The following is a 20,973-nucleotide window of genomic DNA, read 5'->3' on the forward strand; positions in this document are numbered from 1 at the left end:
TGTAAGGCAAAAAGTGAGAAAAGAGAGAGCAGCAGGATGCATTTTGTCACTGAGTTGTTATGATTTTGTTATCACTTTTACTAAGCAGGGTCCTGCAGATCAGCTTCTGCTAAGGAATGTCAATCTCCACTAGCTATTGCTTCTGAATAAAAGGATATGGTGAAAGTAATGTGGTGAGACTGCCATGCCTCTCCCGCTGTGCAGTGTGCAGAGCTATTGCTCTCAAAGAGGTGATCAGATTTTAATCTTTGCTCCTTTTCCTCCTGTTGCTTCCCACCATTAACAGTATTTCAGAGCTTCTCTGCATGCCTCTCTGCCCAGCTTTTCTCCCATCCTGGAAACACTGGAATTAGATTGATTGACTTCAAGCTTTTTCTCTTCAGGGAATCTTACAGGTGGTATAACTGATGTTTGTGTTTGTTTTACTGGTTAGCACAAGTGAACACATCACGTTGTGCCTTCAGTTTCTGTGCTGTGAAAGAGCACCAGTTTTCCTTTCCTGCGCCTCCCTCTGAACTCCTCTCTCACCTTTGTGACCTGCTCTGTACTTTGTTTTCACAGGAACCACCAGTACCTGCCGTACGACGAGAGGAAGCCCTGTATCTGTGTCAAGAGCTACTGGGGCAACCAAACCTTTCGTCTGTACTCTTCCAACACTCTTGAGAAAATGGCGGATCACCTGGTAAGTGGCAGCCATCTCCCAGGCTCATGTATTCAGCAGAGTATGGCAGCAAGAGGTCACATTCCTGAAAACAGACCTGCAAAATTTCTCCCAACTGCATTTCTTGGTGTTCATTTTATGAAAGAGTAGCTGATATCAGTCCCCCCCCGCCTTTTTTTTTCCAGATTGCTTTGATCTATTAGAGTGAGTCAAGTATTCGTCTCCACATTTTTTTTTGACCATAGAGCTGTCTTCTTTTCTCAGAAACCTTTTATTCTTTGTAAGAACGGCCAAACAATTAAAATATGAGATACAGAATAATTCTGCCTTCTATGGTTCTTCCTCTGATGTCTTCTTGCCCAGACCACATGGTTTAACATGTGTTTATGCTGGACACTCTTTAAAGGACACTTTTTGACTTTAGTTTTCCTAAAAACATTGATAGAGACAAAATGGCATATTGTCTCATGGGCAGTCACTGTGATGCCCTAGTCATAGTGTTTTCGCGTAATGATGTTTTTTTCTACCGTTGTTTAAAGTTGACTAGCAACAGTATCAAGAAAGTAGTAGTAAGGGGTTTTTTAAGTGACTTCTAATGTTGAATGTTTTAGTTTGTGTTACTCAGATTAAGAGTCTGAGTCATCCCTCATTTATCCTTATATACCTCATGAGCAGCAACACTGAACTGATACTCATGCAAGGTTGTATCATGAGAAGACAGTGGCTTATAGGCCAATATTTTTAATGCAGGTATTTGAAAATTAAACATCTGAATATATATATGGAGAGATATGTTTCTCAGTGTACTTGAACACCCACACGCCTTGCTGGAAATCCAGCCATTTATTTTAGTTTGTAAGAACAGACTCCATTTCTCAGTGATAACAGGAGGTGTTGCAGTAAACTTTACATATAGATTCAGGTGCCCACTAATATTTAAGAAGGTACCTCCATCAACTTGCTAAATTTAAGCAGCAGGGCTGGAAACAGAACCAAGGAGAACTAAAGTTTTTCCTCCTACCTAGTGGAGAATGTTTCCCACTGACTGATCTTCACCAAAGAAGTGAGAAACAAAGCTGCTTCAAGCAGTAGTAGCTTGGACTAGTAGTTGGAGAGAGTGCGGAAAGGTCAAAATAAATCGTGCTGCCAGAGCCTTCTCTCTGTGCACTTCAAGTGTAGAGATATATCAAGGGTCCTGTTCTGTCAGGTTATAAAGTTACCTCCCTCATTCTTGCTAGTCATACAGTGAATAATGGTGCTATAATACTGGCAGAATGACAAAGTGCCCTCCTTTACATAATGGCTTTGTCATGTGTTTTTCATAGGAAGAATCATTAAAGCAAGTGAAGGACTTGATCAAGGTTTCAGAGATTGCATCTGAGGAGAAAATGAGGACAACTCTAAATGATTTTATCAATCAAAGCAGGTAACTACTTTTACTAGAGGCTTACAGAAGATCAATGTTCTATGTTGGCTACAAATTCAAGGCTAGACAAGCAAACTGATGATAATACAAAAAAATACAGTAAACTTACTGAGATATATATTTTATCTATTTTGCTATAAAGGCAAAGGCCTCCCTAAATTGCAGTTTCTATTTATATAGAGAAAATGTTTTATTGCTATTGTCAATATTCAGTATTGACAGTAGACTACTGCCAATCATTTTCGTATTATTTTGGCTTTCTAGACTCTAAGAATAGAATGTATAGGAGATAAGTAGGATTAAACAAAGTGTGTAATAGACGTACTATAAAAAAGGACAAAGTTGAGATAAAAGCAAAGGATTCTCCATACTGGGATAAATCACCCAGTGACCTCTGCAGCAGAAGACATGATTGGGCCCAAAATAGATATAAACCCTAATTTCTAGATATTAACCCTGCTTTTGTAGAATGTGGTGCAGCGTTTTTGGACTCTATTCTTTGAATCTTATAGGTGTTCAATATTTATTTTAGAGAATTTCAGCATCTCTGTCTTCTGGTTCATGTACTGCAGCAGACAGAGAACATTTCATTCTAATGAATTTTATCAGCTCACATGAAAACAATAACACATTTAAAGAACCTGTAATTCTTGTGTCGTAGGGCCTTCATAACTGTTGCTGAAAAGAAGCCCAAAGGGTTGAACTACACTGCTTTGGACAAAAAGAGATTCATGCTGTTCAAGCAAGAGCTGGTATGTGTCTTTTTTCCTTTAAGCATTGATGCAATGATGTTAACTGAAAGCATGCTGGTTGTATATATTTTAATTTCTATTTGAGTTCACCATACTCAAATGCTTTGTAATTAATATGAATGTCATATCCAAGAGCATTTTTAAAACTAAACCCCACTGTTCTTAATATAAAGGGTTGTAAGGTGCCCTAAAATAATTCAGAACGTGTATAAAAATACGAATAAGACATTATAATAAGCTGATTTTTCTTTTCCAGGCATCTTAAAATGGGATGACGCTGAGTTCAGTGGAAAAATACCAAATTAACACTGCTGTTAGATGTTTAATTACTGTGGTAGGGCAGAACTACAAGACTAGTAAAGTCTGGCATTTGATATTCCTGGACCTAGTCATCTCCTCCAGGGAACCAGTAAGAAGAAACCAAACTGTGTGGAGGTTGTCTGAATGTTTGTTAGCTTTATTTACTGTTTGTACCACAGAATTTGGTTGTGACTTCTGTCAGGACCAAGGCCTGATAATTCTAGGTGGTAATCACATGTCTCTTGGGACTTCCATACATGCAGTACAGATACAAACAAAGAGAAAATGGGGGACATTTGCATTTTATGTTATTCAGCTCCCAAGAGTTGATCACCTTCTGTTGTGACAAAGAAGGTAACTGTTACCTTGAACCAAGTGTCTCCATCTTCTTCTTTCAACTTTTCTCCTCCTGGGTCCAGTTCAGACTACTTGATAATGCATAAAAAATACATATTGTCTTTCCTGACTGCAGGAAGCAATGGCCAGTGATGCCAAGGGGATTGTTCAGCAGCAGAAAAAGAAGATCCCACTGGATAAAATGATGCATGAGACTCAGAGCTTTATAGATAAAATTCGATTCTTGGTTGATGAGGTAATCCACATGGAAATTCAGCTAAATTTTAAATACAGGGTTTGACTTTGATTTACATAATCCCATGTGAATAATAACTCCCGGCCTGGTTATCCAAAAAGTTCTTCTTTGGATATCTGGGCCCAATCATGTTTTGCATTAAACGGAGCTGTTAACAGCCTGGGGTAGAAAATGCTGGGCTATGTAGTATGGAGAGGATGCAGTACAGAGAATTTTTTTCTTCCTTTTTTTTTTTTTTAACCATAAGGTCATCCCATATGTGTCCTAGTAGTTTGGAGACAGACCGCTTTCTGATCTGAATTCATGTCTCCACCTGTGATTGTGATTTGGACTGGTATGAGCTATGTGTTCTCTGTAATATACTTCACTGTACAGCTACTGCTTAGACATATTATTAAGCCTAAGAAAATCTGGAGAAAGGAAGACTTTCCCTTGGTTGTGGAGGATTGGGTTAGAGATCATTTAGGCAAACTGGACCCTCACAAATCCACTTGCCGTGATGGGATGCACCCACGAGTGCTGAGGGAGCTGGCGGATGCTGTTGCTAAGTCACTGTCCATCATCTTTCAAAGGTCATGGAGGACAGAAGAGGTGCCTGAGGACTGGAGGGTAGCCAATCCACTACAGTCTTTAAAAAGGGCAAGAAGGAGAACCCAGGAACTGTAGGCCAGTAGCTTCACCTCCATCTATGGAAAGGTGATGGAACAGTTCATTCTGGAGGTCATCTCTAGGCATGTAGAGGAAAAGAAGTTTATCAGAAGTAGTCAACTTGGATTCACCAAGCAAAGATCATGCTTGACCAACCTGATAGACTTCTGTGATGGCATGGATAACTGTGTCGATGAAGGAACAGCAGTGGATGTTGTTTATTTTGACTTCAGCAAGGCTTTCAACAGTGTCTCCTATAGCATCCTCATAGGCAAGCTTAGGAAGTGTGGGTTAGATGGGTGGACAGTGAGGTGGATTGAGAACTGGCTGAATGGCAGAGCTCAGAGGGTTGTGATCAATGGTGCAGAATCTGGTAACTAGGGGTGTTCCCCAGGAGTCTGTGCTGGGTCCAGTCCTGTTTAATATATTCATCAATGACCTGGATGATGGGATAGAGTGTAACCTCAGCAAGTTTGCTGATGACACCAAGCTGGGAGGAGTGACTGATACACCAGAAGGCTGTGCTGCCATCCAACGAGACCTGGACAGGCTGGAGAGCTGGGCCGAAGGGAGCCCCATGAAATTCAACAAGAGCAAGTGCAAGGACCTGCACCTGGGGAGGAACAACCCCATGCACTAGTACAGGTTGGGTGTTTACCTGCTGGAAAGCAGCTCTGTTGAGAAGGTCCTGGGAGTGCTGGTGGACAACAAGCTGACCATGAGCCAGCAATGTGCCCTTATGGCCAAGAAGGCCAAAAATATCCTGGGCTGCATTAAAAGGAGTGTGGCCAGCAGATCAAGGGAGGTTATCCTCCCCCTCTACTGCCCTAGCAAGACCATATATGGAGTAGTCTGTCCCATTCTGGGCTCCCCAGTTCAAGAAAGACAGAAACTACTGGAAAGAGTTCAGCGGAGAGCTACGAAGATGATCAGGGGGATGGAGCATCTCTCTTATGAGGAAAGGCTGAGAAACCTGGGTTTGTTCAGCCTGGAGAAGAGAAGAATGAGGGGGGATCTTATCAATGCTTATAAATATCTGGGGGATGGGTGTCAAGAGGATGGGACTAGGTTCTTTTAATTAGTGCCCAACGACAGGCCAAGGGGCAATGGGCACAAGTTGGAACACAGGAAGTTCCACCTCAATATGAGAAAAAACTTATTTACTTTGAGGGTGACAGAGCAGGGGCACAGGCTGCCCAGAATGGCTATGGAGTCTCCTTCTCTGGAAATATTCAACACCCGCTTGGACACGTTCCTGTGCCCCCTGCTCTGGGTGTACCTGTTGAAGCAGGGCGGTTGGATGAGATGATCTCCAGAGGTCCCTTCCAATCCGTACTATTCTGTGGTTCTGTAATAATGGCAGAACAGCCATATTTGGCCAGGCCAAAATCCATCCAGTGGAATACTGTCTCTTTGAGAGCAGTCTGTGCTAGCAAACTAAACAGGACTGTGGTTATTCCCTGGCTCAGAGAGCAAGTGACAGAGCCTGGCATGGTTCGCATCCTGTGCCCAAATTCTTTTCCTTCCCAAAACAGAGTGACATTGCTCACAGTGCCTCTTGGGAACAGCCCCTGGGCTGGTCTTTGCTTCAAACCATACTCAGGCTTTCCTTGGGGAAATGTTATTTGGGGCAGGGCAAGGCCATGCCATGGAGCATCCTCACACAGCATAGGTGACTGTGTGACAATGCTTCAGTTTGGCCCTGATCCTTTTTGCTTTGCTGGTATGGATGAAGTTGATGGTATTTCCATGGTAGCTACTTTCAGCTTAAGCAGTCTGTGGATAAGTTATTTCCTGAGACAGTCGTACCCAGATTTTTAGTTTTAGTTTCTCCTGGAACAATTTATAGACTGGGTGCTCCATAGTCACTCTACAAAGCTCTTTACTTTCAGCTGTGCTTAGGAATGCAGGTTTGGACTGCAAAGCATGAAGTGACAGCTTCTTTTATTCTGGATGCACATCTGCCACTCCACAGGAGCCATGAGGGAATCAGTTTTTTGGTATAGAGTGTTTTAACAAAAAGTAATGGTGGTGGCTCATAGAAAGAATTCAGTTTTAGTTCAATATTCCTTGTCATTTAACAGCCACAGAATACGGTACCTGATGTGTTCATCTGGATGCTCAGCAGCAACAAGAGAGTTGCATATGCAAGAGTCCCAGCAAAAAACATACTCTACTCCCCAGCGAAAGAGCAGAGAGGCAAGGACTGTGGGAAGATTAAGACCCATTTCCTGAAAGTAAGTCTGGGGTGCTCTGCTAACACAGGTAATGCCTGGGGAGAATTCAGTATTCACATTTCTTACAGGGATTTATTTTACAGGCTTGTCTTTAATATATTAAATATGGTATATTTAAATATATAAATATAGTAATATACTAAAAATGTGTACACATTTATATCTGCCATCTATTAACATTTACTTCTTATATTTATGCTTATCCTTCTTTAAGCACTGTATTGTTGCCAGGCTTTTGGTGTCTGAGTAATTAATTCTCTCACTACTTGTTATGGCAAGTTTATAGCATTGTTTATCTATAGATATACACATAAACAGATAGAAGAGGTACAGCCTCTTTACTGGCAAAGACATCAGAATGCAGCACATGAGAGACTGGGAGGAGATTGGTAAGAGATCAGCACACAACAACACATGTAACAAGGAAACCTAGGTACACAGAGGTAATACGCAATTATTTATGCTTGCTATTTAAAATGTGTGTAGGTTTGCGCAATATATGTCTAAATATTGTTATGGGATTATTCATCCTGAAGGAAAGTCTTAGTGAATATACTCCTACAAAGGCAGAGTGATTGGTAGTACCTGGCACAGGGATATTATGCAATTTAATTGTTGCTATGGCCAGCAGGAAAAGCCCAAACACTTGAGACAATAGTAACTTCGTATAAGGACTTTTTAGTGGTTTCTCACCTGGACCTGCTGGGAGCACTCCCATAAAACACAGCTAAAGAGCAGATAGAAATATATAAGCTCCTGATAGTTGCCATAGGTACTTGTTAAGCACAGTACTATTTGCCTGCATAAACAAAAAATACCATGATTAACTCTCCATCCCCTTCGATATCAAGAATTACCTTAAGAACAGATAATACTAAGCACTGAGCTTAGCAGAGCTAGATGAAGTGGGAGTGAAGAGGAAGGAAATAATAGTATTGTTTGTCAAGATTAGTAATCTTTTATATTGGAATACGTTTTCTGACCCACCCAGTGGGGTAATATTTTTAATATTACACAGGACTAACTATTGGAGACCAGCAAAACTGTATGAAATGTAAAGTGGGCTAAAGTCTGGGAAAAGCAAGGTACCAGCCAGCACTGATATGCTTGCAGCTATTAGCTGTCTGCGCAAACCTCTGCATATTAGCCAGTACACCATTTACATAGACTTTCAACCACAAAAACTACTCATTTCTTCCCTAAGAATCACAGAATTTCCTCATGCTAAATGAGTCTTAGGGCCACTCACTGTGGAGAAATGCTATTTTTCATTATATCAGCTTAGTGAATTCTTCTTTATTTCACTCTGGCTTGGTAGGACTCAGCATCCAGCCGTGTCTCTTGAACTTGTTGGTGATGAGTGGATTTTTTTTCTTCAGTTACCAGGCAAGCGCCCGCTGGGCTGGACTGTGCAGGCAAAGGTGGATATCTACCTATGGCTTGGACCTGCCAGCTTTGCCCATAGCATCATGGAGAATTTACCTGTAGGATATGAGACCAAAATACTATCCAACACCAGCTCAGGGCACACCATGGTGCCCTCATCTGCCTGCCTGCTGTATAAAAGTAAGGCATTATTTCTTCTCCATATTAGCAATTAGAAGGGCTTGTAAGAAAAACATGACCTCAAAAACCCTAATTCAAAGGACTGCAAAACTTCTGTTTAAAGTAACTGTTCTAAGATGATCAAGGCTTAGCATCTTTTGATCAGAAAAGGCTGGTTTTTTTGCCAAGTCATCAGTCCTGCCACCGACGCTTTGCAGATGTCAGGGAAAGGAAGGATCTGTTCTCCTGCAATTTCTGTTCCCTGTGTCTATCTCCTCATAATGGGGAAACATCTTTCAGTTCTCCTGATGAAGCTACAGTGTTGAACACCTAGTGATGGGAGATAAAAACTGCTGCACCATTTCCATGAAGCTGACATTACTGTTTTCTTTGCAATGATTTAGCTCCGCACTTCTTCCAGCTAAGAGCCCACATGTATCAGGCAAGGGGACTCATTGCAGCTGACAGCACTGGACTTTCGGATCCTTTTGCAAAAGTAACTTTCACATCACACTGCCAGACCACGAAGGTAAGTTCCAAAGTCTCTTTCAGTAAAAGAAAACACATTTTTTTTCCAAGTAAGCAATAAAAAGAAAAATTTTTGGTTTTGCAAGGAGGTACCTTGCAGGAAAAAATCAGATGCCTGCTGTTAAAGGGCAACTCCTGACAATCCTCTGCAAGCGAGGCAAGAGTTTAAGTGTAACCCACTATTATAAAATAAGGTGCAGTAGTACTAGTTTATTTTATCTCTTTCAGTTGTTAGATTCTCTGGGACTGCTGGGCCTTTGAAGCAAGTGAATTACCTTTCTCTAGATCTTTTTCTGTATGTTTTAATTTTGGGCTGTTGTTATTGCTTGCATGAAGATGAACCCCCATAGTTCTTTTTTCCCATAGTCTATGCATGCAATGATTGACCAAAGAGTAACGGCCTTTATATGGCTTCTTTAGCCATGTGAGCCAACATGGCTCTTTGCGATGGAATTCAGCAAAGCACACTGGTGGTTTTAGAGTGGCAAAGTTGAAATGAGCTGAAAACAGAGAGGTGTGAGACTTTCTGCATCACTTAAATGCTGCAAAAATGTGTCCATAGGGAGATGTGAGACCTCTTCCTCAGGTATATCCAGGGGGCAAATGGTCTCCTATGGACATTTGATGGAGCCTCTAGAGAGGAAGGGGAACTTCTACAGACCTCCAGCAAGAAGGGTTGAAGCACAGCTCGGAAAATGAGCAGGAGGATGGTCCCTCACAGAATATGAGGACTGACTTTCAGAGGTCCTGAGACCTCTATAACTACCCTAGACTTAAAATGGGACTGAAAGTTCTGAAACCCATGCCACAAGCAGAATTTGATGGGCCAAACATGGTCTTGCTTCAGAAAAAGTGCTTAACTCCCCCATCCAATCCCTCCCCCCAAAAAACTCCACAGAAGACTGTTTTAATTTGATTAATTCTAACATTCCTCTGACACCCTCTTTTCTTAGGAATCGAGTTCTGTAGCACACGCCTAAGGGAGCAGGAAGCAAAAAACTCTGCTCTAAGTCATAGGTGACGGTGCTGGTTTTGCCTCAAGGATACGAACTGATTTTTTTCCTGTAATGTGATTGTAACTCCTAAAAAAAGTTGATGAATGAAGCCAATGAATGTGTTTAGATGCACCAGATTCAGGAAAGTAGAGTTTAGCCCAGGAAAAATAGCATTTTATAGGCATAGAAGTGTTAAGTTTATTCACTGCTTGAATAAAATATTGCAGCCAATGACTTGCATGTTTTCAGAAGACTGTCAGCCAAGTGCCAATAAACTGTAGTCAAGAGCCTTATTTCCATTTGAAAGAACAATAGCAGGCTATGAGTCATTTTGCAGTTGGTGTATTTTTCCTCTTTAAATGTTATCTTTGTTAAATATTTTTCCTGCCAAGACAGTTAAAACATTGTGTATGATGAAATGCTATAAGCATCCACATAAGCCAAATTACAACAAATTAAAAACTATTGATTTGTTACGAGCAATTCATTAAAATATCTTTTTCTTCTTTTTTTTTTTTTAAATAGTGTCATGTGTCATTACACTGAAGTAAAAAAAAGATTGAAAAAAATGTACTCTGGAGAAGTGAAAACTGGTCTTGGTTTAGGACAAAGGCTTTATTTTAATAGCATCGGGCATGCACATGCTTTCCTAAACCAACAGCTTTCCTCTAAATTTAATATTGAGCTTTGTCTGCCAGACTGGTGATCTTGTATTGATATGCCTGTGAGGGCTCTGTGAGGAAAACAGGGAAATGAAGACACCAGGATACTGGCCTAAAAGTGAAAGAATAATTTTCTTCTGGCTGGGAATAGCTGCTGAAAAATAAGGTGTCTCAAAGAAGGAATTATTCAGGCTGTGGGAAAGGATGTCACCAGCAGATCAGCACATCCTGCTGAAGAACTCCCAATCAAGAAGTTCATAGCTCATTAAACATTTCATCTTTTTCATTAGATCATTTCTCAGACGTTATCCCCCACCTGGAACCAGATGCTGCTTTTCAACAGCATTGTGCTTCACGGCGACAGAGAGGAGATTGCTCAGTTCCCACCAGAGATTGTCATCGAGCTGTATGATGATGATGCAGTGGTAAACTCGAAATCCTTCTTAGTAAAAACCTGGGCTCTTACATCTTACTGCCAGTGTGAAAGCAAAGCTGTGTCACTGAATAGGCATTAAATGGATGACCTTGCCGAATAGAGCTCATTCTTACAGTGGTTTGCAGTTTAACATCTGAAAGTGAGCCCTGAGACTCACTTTATGTCCTTGCAATGCTGTGGCCTTGTTTTTTCCCAAGTGATTCTTGCTCCCATAGACTGGCTTAGAGAAATCAGAAGCACCTTGCCCCCACCTCCCTTGCACACAAGTGTAAATATTGTGTCTAAGGCTGGGGAGACATGGATTTAGCTCTGACCATGCAAACTCTGACACAGTCTCATTGGTCCAATCTAGAGCTCAGAAACTTTGGATGCTTTGAAGAAGTACTAAATACTCAACTCCTCCATTTTCATAGCTGCCTTGCATTTTGCTTTGCTGTTTACTTCAGGAGAAGGTGTTTGGTTTTTTTTTTCACAAATACTAAGGTCTGCATCGTTTTGGCTCCTGTGACAGCTGTGAAATTCAAATGGATTTGACATCTATATTCTCCTTTATTTAGGGTAAAGCAGAATATATTGGGTCTACAGTGGCTGCCCCTGTGGTGACACTTGCTCATCAAAAGTATCAACCACCTAAACTTTCTTACCACCCAGTGTATTGTGGAAATCTTTCAGGAGGAGACCTTCTGGCTACCTTTGAGCTTCTGGAGGTAAACTAGACTTTCTGGATGGTTATACTTTTACACCCTGGGCTTACAAAAGCAGCTGTGGCATCAAGGCCCATCACCCTCTTGAATTAGTGGGAACTGCAACTGAAATAGGATCTTAGTGTTGGTCCTCATAGTCCCCATGCAACCTCCATCACTGCCTCCACCTTACCAGGGTAACAGAGCCACTGCCCATGCTCACACCACCACCAGCCCTCGCATGCTCTGAGCCTCATTTGCCCATCACTTGCCCTGCCCTAAATTAGGCTTTGGCCTGAGAACAACTGTGAAAATACCACTGCCATTGCAACAAGTTGTTCTTTGGAGTAGCACATGGCCCTGATTTTAGCAACCCTGAAGGTCTCAGCACTACTTCCTCTCTTAGAAAAAGGGAGTGGTGAATAATAAGGATTGGATTAGGGAGTCTCAGTTTTCAGATGCCCCTAATATATTAAGAGAAATATTACACTGGTTTCCAACTGTTAGACACAAAGCAAATTCAGCGTACCTCTGGGACTAGTCCAGCAGATGCATCGGTGGGGTGTATGGTGCCTGGGATTTCAGGGAGTTCCAGTGAAATTTGCAGAACCACCAGCTGGAGGAAACCTCTCTGCTGAAAACCTACAGCAGTTTGTTCTGAAATCTGAAATGGGAAAAAAGTGGAACTCTGTGAAAAGTTTTGGAGAAATTGCCAGGATAAAACAGGCTTTTAAGCATGATGGGCTAATTATGTTCTCAGTGAAAGCCTGAAATATGTCACCATGTGGAACATTTCCTCATTATGGTGGGTACCTAGGGATAGAATCTAGTACCTTGGTCATAATTTTACCACTTTTTTCTTGAAATCCACTTTTTGGTGAACGAAGAGGGCATTGTATTTTTTTTTGCCATCTTTTGGGACAAAGGAAGCGGCACTGCTTCTGGGATATATCCAAATGTACCCCTAAGACTTCTCTAGAATGTTGACAAGAACTGTAAGTAAAGACCCTGCCCTCCTTGTTTTCATGCTCTTTATTATTCTTCTCAGTGACAACACTCTAGAGCATCTCAGATGGCAGATAATAACAATATGGACATTAAAGAAATTAAAAAAAAATATGTAAACATCTGGCAGGCTTCAAAGCATTCCCAGAGCCAGTGTGCTGGTGGCTTCTTCCAACATCAGGGGCTTCCTGATGATGCTCTGCATGAGGATGGAAACAAAAATCTCTCATCACTGATTTATTCTCATTCTGAGCCTATAACCTTTCCCATGACATACCGTGCTCAATAACTCTGATCTGCAGGTACCGTTTTGTTCAGCTGAAGAAATGTTGTGTAAGAAGTGAATGCTCCTTTCTCAAAATGAATGCTATTATGCTGGGTATTGCTGGAGGGATAAAATTATTCTTATAACTAAAGATCTTGGCAATTAGAAAAATAGCACACTACAAAAATACAGACTAATGAATATTAGGAGTATTGGTTTTACTCAAAGTGGACTCAGGATTTACTGTTTTGTTTTGGTGGGCCTTTTTTTTGTTTGGTTGTTTTTTTTAATCAAAAGAGCAAAATCCTCTTGCAAACGCACTTTGTGGCTATTTTCCTCTACTGTTGTTTGAGTGTTAGATTTTTCACCTCTTGTTCTGTGCATTTTCAGTGTGACCATGAAGCAAAGTCCTTTCTGAGTTATACCAAGCTAATTTAACTGAAATTAACAGAGTTTCACCGTGTAGTAAAGAAACACTCTCAACTCCACTAGTGGTTGTTAGATTTTGGAACACTGGGGACTTTGCAATATATCAAACTGTTCAGTGAACTGCAACACTTAAAAAGAACAAAAGAGAAGATCCAGGCTAGCATGATTTGATATCAGTCTTTGGTTTTGCAGTCCTGGAGTGCTGTTTAATAAAACTCTTTATGAGGCAGTTCTGCCCTCGAATGAGAGATCTCACCAGCCTTCCTCTTCTAAGCCATGTCCTTTGGAACGAATCCCTTCTCACAGCTGTAAGAGGAGATACAAATAGTTACGTATGTTCTAGTTCTTAAAAAATTTAAATAAATAGCGTAGTTCAGAAATTACATATGCATAAATCACTGTATCATGCAGATTAATATATTTGTGTTGATCACCTATCATCAGTACCCAAGTCAGATAATGCAATGGAAGTGGATCCCTGAGATGTGAACTGTGTGAAGGGACATTACACCTGGTATGTGATCTAGTTCAGGTAGTCTTTGCCTCTTGTTTTATTTAAAGTACCAGTTATTCTATTACTGGGCAATTTTTTTGAGCATTTAATGTCAGTTAATATAGTGTTGGAAGCTCTGGATATAATTAAAGCTAAACAGGTGGACTTCTAGACAGGCAGGTATTGTTCACAAAGTTGTGTGTTTCTGTTTGGCTTTTTAAACTGCATCACAGAGGTGGCCGATAGAAACCAGATACACTGGGGAACAGCAAAACTAGACCTACATCTCTGGGCTCAAGTTCCACAAATTCTATTAAATGAATTGCTTAGGCTTTTTACTCATAAAAGGCAGTAAACGTGCATGTGAATTATTGCTGTTAATTATGTGAATACTTACATATGCTGCGGGTGCTATGCTAGAAGATATGTTTTCCACCCATCTCCTACTTCACCCACAAGGTACTAGGGAACATACCCTTTATCCCTTATGCTAATTAAACTCGCACACAAGTGTACATAAATGCAGACAACAGACAGATGGCCTAGTTAAAAGAAGCAGAAGACTTCAACTTTACAGGTCCTTTGAGAGCTGTACCTCAGCTGCTTCACCTTTCAACGGTGACAAGTTAGCTTAGGAACACTGAAACACTCAAAAAGTTGTGTTTCTTTTTCCTGGAAGCCATACGTACCGTACACTTCAGGTACTGTACTTGATGTGAAAGCTGAGGAGAGCTCTGTCTGCAGGTTGTTAGCTCACCTGTGAAACCCGTGTTCCTACTGTTCTCTGCTATCACCAACTGAGTTTCTAGTAGGAGTTATCATCAGGTCCTGGCTTCAACGGTTTTATGTAGAAATTTGCTAAATCAGCTCAGGCTTCAGACCTGCCCTGCATGTGACTGAGAAGGCCATAAATAACACACTGTTGAAAATTAGGAAGCAATTGGGAAACGAAGCCAGGGAGCTTTCCCACAGATGGTGAACCAAACAGGCAGCAGAGCCTGGAGCGCAGCAAGAGGCAAAGAGATGGTCAAGCCTCGGAGCCATGGTGGAGTGTGCTCTCCTCCCACTCACCTAGCACAGGGCAGTCCTGCACGCCCAAATAAGCTCCTGAACGTGGGCCAGGATTATGTGCAATCACACACAAAGAGCTTAAGAGCCGCCTGCCACAAGATTTTAGTAGTTGCACAGAGAAGACCAAGCCCTAACACTGGAGATGTGATTTGCAAGTTCTCATACACTGACAGCATGCAATAATGCAGGGCTTCTATCTCATAGTGGCTGAAGAGCATTATGTCTGTCTGGCAAATGTGCGATTTAGCTGATGTGTACTCTCTGTTCACCAGCCTTTTTTAACTAAAGTCAGATCTAGAATTTTCCTATGAAAATCCTCTAAGAAATTTTGTGCAGGATTTTTGTTAAATAGAATTACCATGCTTTCCATTTTTAACAAATAGAATTACCATGCCTTAGCACACGCATGTCTTTAGGGCAGACTCCGTCCTGCTGGGGCAAAGGAGACTTTTTTTCAGAAAGGTGCATAAACCCAATCTATTGAATACTCTTCCTGCCAAATGTTTTAGCATCACAGCATGACAGATAACAATCCAGGTCACATTCCTCTCACAGCATAACCTGTTTGCTCTGCAACAGGTCTTGTAAAACTGCATTAAATTGATGTGTTCCATGTACCATTCACAGATACGTGTAATACTGGTTTTATTAAAAAAAAACAGCCTAAGTTATGACTGCTTAATTTTTCAGATTCCTGAGTCAGATCCAGACAGACTTCCCCCACTGGATCCACCGGATGTTGGCCAGATTTACCCAGTCCCAGCTAACATCCGGCCTGTTTTAAGCAAGTACAGAGTGGAGGTGAGTTACTTAGAATGTTTCCATTTCCAGATGTCATCTTCTTTTATTCTCTTACTGAACTGTGACAGTAAGGGATGATGATTTTAAAATCCTGATGAATAAGAATCATGTAAAAATAGCATACGGATACCAAAATATATGTGGTAAGCTCCAAACAAATTGATTCTCAGAGGCTGGGCATGTGAGGCAGTGCTTCCACCTGAGGCCAGAAAAAGCTATGTCTCAGTCCTGACCTGCTGGCAAAGGACTGCTCCTGTGGCAGAACATGGCTGATGGACCTGCGCTCTGTGCAGCCAGGGAAGTTTCTGCAGGAGATGGAGAGCTTCCCCATGCAGCTGACCTCACTGGAGGTGAAGTTCTACATCAGTCACCTCCCAGGCTTTTTCTGGGTCCCAAACTTCAGCCAAGCGATGTGACCTGCTTGCATACAAATGTTTGCGCCTTCTCTCCCACCCTCTCTTGCATCTGTGAGCAGTCAGCTCCCATTTGGACCCAAAGTCCCTTTATGTTAGAAAGCAGGGAAATGTGGCAGCCTTTAACGTCAGTGTAATGCCTGGATGCTGCCCAGCCTCACCACTCCCTGTCAGTCATCCTGCAGCCTACACACCAGCAGCTTACTTGCCGATTTTGCTGTGCCAAGTCAGACCCTGCTTGCATAAACTGGTGGCCCTTCCCCAGAAATACTTGTTCGGGAGCCCAAAAGCAGTTCCGGCTTTGGCTTTAAAGATCAAGCAATAGAGCTGCTGAAAAGGAGAGAACAACTGTTAGCTCTGCTCTATCATTTAGTAAAACTCTTCTTCTCTGTACATAGGAAATAATTTTTGTTAGCAGTATTTTTTTTTACACCAAACCCTGCAAGATAAATAAGCCATGAACTACTCTGCTGACACTAGAGGGACAACTTAAATTCTTAAACTTAGGTGTTCCTCTAAGTATTGTGCTATAAAGGCCTTCCCACTGCCCTTGCAGTACAATTGCTTTGCACTGCTTGTGAATTTTCTATCTTATACTGCTGTATAAGATAGAAATTCTTCCCAACCAGCTCTAAGGCACCCAGCTTAGAACCATCCTGACTGTAGGCTTCCTGTTTGGACACCTGAGCAGAGCAGACCCTCCAAGAGTGATTCACATCTTAAATATATTAAATTATGTTTTGGAAGTGCATCTCTATCTCCCTTGGTTTTGGAGGGAGCCTAGGACAGTTCCACTTCTCAGTCTGATACCTTGGGCAGCTTAAAACTGGGGAAATTGCATCCAGATCCAGACAGTGAAATTGCTACAAGAACAGGTTTATAGCTGAAGTGCATGCATATATAATGAAATATGAACTCTGGAGGGTATCCAGCAAGGAAATGACACAGAATGAATATAACGCAACTATTTTTGTTAAGATATTATATACTATATCTCACACTGCGGAAAAGACCTTGGAGACATTGTCACTGCAGAAGTGTGTCCCAATTTTAACCAGGAGCCTCCAGCAACAAAGATCTTACCGATCCTCAGGACCCTCCAGCACCCTTTGCTACTCCCCGACTCACACAAATCCCCAGTCCTGCCAGCATTCAAGCTGTTCACAAAGCCCCCCAAGCTCCCTTTCGGTTCCAGTCTTCATTTCACTTTCGTGAGACTCACAGCACCTTTCACCAACCATAACGTAACCATTTCTCACCGCCCCAGCCCTCTCCTTCAGGGCCCCCCAATGTGTGCTGTATAAAGACCCATTTTTTTCTACAGACCCAAACTCCTTCTTGTCCTCCAGACCAGGAGCACAGTCCTTTGAAGGAAAGCTGCTTGAAGACCTCCTGCCATCCATTGCAGACCTGAGGGCTAGCTCAGCTGGCAAACCTCTATTAATCACCTCTGCTCATATGGGATTTGTTCGCTCCTTCAACTGCTCTGACATTTTAAACAAACCAAGCCCCTGCTGATCAGATGGATGGTCCCCTTGCCCCGCTGAAAAGACAACTTTTGCAAACATGATTATTATGGCTTGCTGTTGGCAATAGCTTCCTGATAACAGTTGGATGTTATGCATTGCTTTAACTTCCACCATAATCCTGATGGTTATTTGATATCAGATTTAAGTTGTTTGCATTTTTTCCTGCATTCCAAAAGGTACACAAGGTGATGGGATCCCAGTGGTGGCTTTCCCCAGATTGAGGGGTCTCTGCAGGCTACCAATGTTTCTCTTTCTGTCCACCACAGGTCCTGTTCTGGGGTGTTAGAGAGATGAAGAAAGTCCAGCTCCTTTCTGTAGATCGCCCCCAGGTTCTCATTGAATGTGCAGGGAAAGGAGTGAAATCCTCTGTTATCCAGAGCTACAAGAAAAACCCCAATTTCGTTGGCCTTGCAGACTGGTTTGAAGTGGTGCGTACAGCATGCTGCTCCTTGCCTGTCTGTTCTCTGGTTAGGCAAGATGTTAATTACTAATTTCCTTCATTTATTGTGAAATAATTTCCTCTCTGTCTTGATTAAATACCAAGGAACATCAGTTCTTTTGAAGATGCTTTAAATGAAGATGCTTTAAAAGACTTCTGCTACAACTGTATGATAAAAGATTATGTTCCCCATGTTATGTCCCAAGTAGGCAAGGAAATGCATTGCAATCAGATTTTTACTGAGAGGTTGGAACTTGTTGGCAGATAACAGATATTTTTAGTACTTTTTCCTCCTCCTTTCCCATTTTGCAGGGTATTGCTCAGTTTCCTTTATTTTCTTTCAGTATTTTAATTTTCCTTTGTATGTTAATGGGCTATTAAGGGGATTGATCATTTCTGGCTTATGAGCTCTGGACCTTTTCATATTGTAACACTTGCTGTTAAGGACTGGAAATTTAATTATCACCTGTTGGCTGGGTTATAAGAACTAGCACTTTCAGTGGATGAAGGTCAGCATCAGAAAAAAATAACCTGTTTGATTTGCTCTAGTTGCTAGCATCAAGAGAGAAGTTTATGAGACAAAAGGATGTCAAAACACTAACCTGGATACTGAAGTATGGTTGCTACAGTATTTTTAGATTCCACTGTACATCACATGTCCAAAGGGCTATTTTACCCTTTGTAATTCATCCTATAAGGCATGTAACCACCTGGTGTCCACATCTCATGGTTGGACAAACTGAGACAGATAGTTAATAGCCTTTAGCAAAGCAGCAGTGGCATTAAGACTCACAACTTCAAACACAGTGTTCATTCCTTCTGAATGTTCCTCATTATCCCAGTTTATTCTAACAAGAGATGCTTATATATGACAGCATGGGACTCAACTCTGTAGGGCAGTCTGTACAGTCCACTCTGTATTCTTAAGACCAAGTCTTTCTCCAGACTTTGCAGAAAACCATGGACAGACTATATTGCCTATGCTGTATGCATTTTGCATTTTGAGTATGTTAATAGCCAAGGAGGAAAAGGGAAGGAAGAGTAAAAGCCTCATTGCTGTGCACAACAAATATTCTATATTCTCTTGCAATTCTCATGCTGTTGTCTGTCCTTCTCCACTAGGAGCTGCCTGAAAATGAACTCTTGCATCCGCCACTAAGTATCTGCGTGGTTGACTGGAGAGCATTTGGGAGGAGTACTCTTGTTGGAACGCACACCATCAACTGCCTCAAGCAATTCCTATGTAAGGCCCAGCTGGGTCCTCAAGCTACACCAAACAGACTAGACATTGTAGAAACTGGGAAAGGTAAGTGTCCAATCATGACCTCTAATAAAAAGATAAAAAGACAAAGCACCTACTCAGAGGCTTAACACTAGGCACGTACTTGGAGATATGCTTTATTGTATTGAGTGTAGAGTCAAACCCTTAATGATATGATCATTTCATGATCACCAAATATGATGATAGCATTTCTGACAAAATCTTACCTAACTTGCAAAGTTTCAATTTCAGCTTCACCTGAGTCATCTCAGCCTGCTGAATTATCCCGAGAAGAACCATTTTTAGCTGATCATGTCTACGCTGAGGTGGAACAGGGTAAATGTACAGTGGTAGAGCCAGACCCATATCTTGCAACACACAGAACAAGTGTCTCAACAACAGAGCACTCTCTTTCTGAACCAGGGAAAGATAGAAAACAGAAGGTGGGTATAGCTGAAGCTGCCAGCTAACTTTCTGTTGCAGTCTTCCAGACTTCAGCCCTCCCTTATAAAATGGTAACCTCTTACTTATCTCAGGACTAGAGATTCTGGGTACTGATGTTAACACTCATGCTAGCTTGCTGGCCCTTGAGAGACTAGTTAGCAATACATCTTTGAGCCCACATAATTTCATTATTTCCATTAACAGATACTTCCTTTCTTTCCTTTTGCGCTAAATGGTCATCTCAGTGGCAAGTACCACTGGAGTAGTAGGATTTTTGCTTTTCCTGGCCTTGAATGATCTAACTTAATTGAAAAACTCTTACTGTGAATGACTGTTTCTGTGCCCATGGCATTTAGGCAGGGATGAAAGCCCCCTTGTGTTATCACACAGGAAAACAAGGCAATTCTGGTCAGCATAGTGTTTACAGTACAGTATACGCTCTAGATAGTACACATTGTTTTTTGTTCAGAAGCACGTGATGCTCCTTTCTCTGTAGTTTCCCCCATCACAATCCCTTTTTTATTAACAACAGTAAAAGCAAAGGATGCAGGACTGACTTTCATTTCAGAAGCTGTTTCTGCAGCTACATAAAGCATGCTTCTTTAACCTTTGATATTTCAGTGGTCAGATGTTTCCAGCATCCTTCACAATTAGGAGGTCAAAGAAACTGCAGGGACATCTTGTTCCCTAGATGTACACACCAGTCTGGGTTCTTCATCTGGTACAGAACAATTTTAATGTATGACAACAAAGTATACTAAGAAAAGAGTAGTAAAGGGAACCCTGTAATTTAGCCATCTGTGTTATATTAATTATCATTCCCACTTATCTATCCATCATTCCCAATTATCTATCTTTGCTCTGGTCTCCCCAGCCAAGCTGACAACTCTCTGTAGGGGTGTAGGATGAAACACGCTATTTAACAGGGGCCTATCTTTAGGCAAGAATAAAGTTAGTAAGATTTGCCACATGAGCAGGTGATCTTCAGGTTCAGATTTTAGCTTTCTGTAAGAAGAGAACAGCTGAACTGCAGCAATTGTTGGGACTCTTTCTTCTTCTAAAAGGCAATAAAGTAATAATGGGAGTTCTTAAAATACTTGCAGACTTAAATGGAGAACCCAATTTGTAACTGAATATTTGCATCCCTTAAAACATCATTATCTATTTCTCTGTAGATTTACCTGTTGTATGGCTTGCACCTGTGGCAATGTCTCAAACATTCAAAGTTTTGGCATCATCATTAGGTAATAGAGAGATAGCTTTAATAATCTGATGACCATGATGAAGTGTTTTGGAATAAAAGACAGATACACTAATTTATATTGCATTTTATTTAGCTCTTGGAGGTTGACATTTTC

The 20,973-nt window shown here is 41.4% G+C and overlaps 1 protein-coding gene across 1 annotated transcript in view; it reads left to right on the forward strand.

The window, feature by feature from the left end:
- Positions 1-20,973, forward strand: part of FER1L6 (fer-1 like family member 6) — a 101,102-nt gene that overhangs the window by 54,431 nt on the left and 25,698 nt on the right. Inside the window, exons 14-26 of the mRNA XM_075085760.1 lie at positions 562-682; positions 1,987-2,087; positions 2,749-2,839; positions 3,612-3,731; positions 6,464-6,616; positions 7,996-8,182; positions 8,566-8,690; positions 10,637-10,771; positions 11,340-11,489; positions 15,419-15,529; positions 17,738-17,899; positions 19,033-19,216; positions 19,424-19,614. Coding sequence (XP_074941861.1) covers positions 562-682; positions 1,987-2,087; positions 2,749-2,839; positions 3,612-3,731; positions 6,464-6,616; positions 7,996-8,182; positions 8,566-8,690; positions 10,637-10,771; positions 11,340-11,489; positions 15,419-15,529; positions 17,738-17,899; positions 19,033-19,216; positions 19,424-19,614 — 1,831 coding nt within the window. The remainder of the gene's footprint in view (positions 1-561; positions 683-1,986; positions 2,088-2,748; positions 2,840-3,611; positions 3,732-6,463; positions 6,617-7,995; positions 8,183-8,565; positions 8,691-10,636; positions 10,772-11,339; positions 11,490-15,418; positions 15,530-17,737; positions 17,900-19,032; positions 19,217-19,423; positions 19,615-20,973) is intronic.

Source organism: Phalacrocorax aristotelis, chromosome 2 (assembly GCF_949628215.1).
Source record: "Phalacrocorax aristotelis chromosome 2, bGulAri2.1, whole genome shotgun sequence".
In the NCBI taxonomy this organism is placed as follows: domain Eukaryota; kingdom Metazoa; phylum Chordata; class Aves; order Suliformes; family Phalacrocoracidae; genus Phalacrocorax; species Phalacrocorax aristotelis.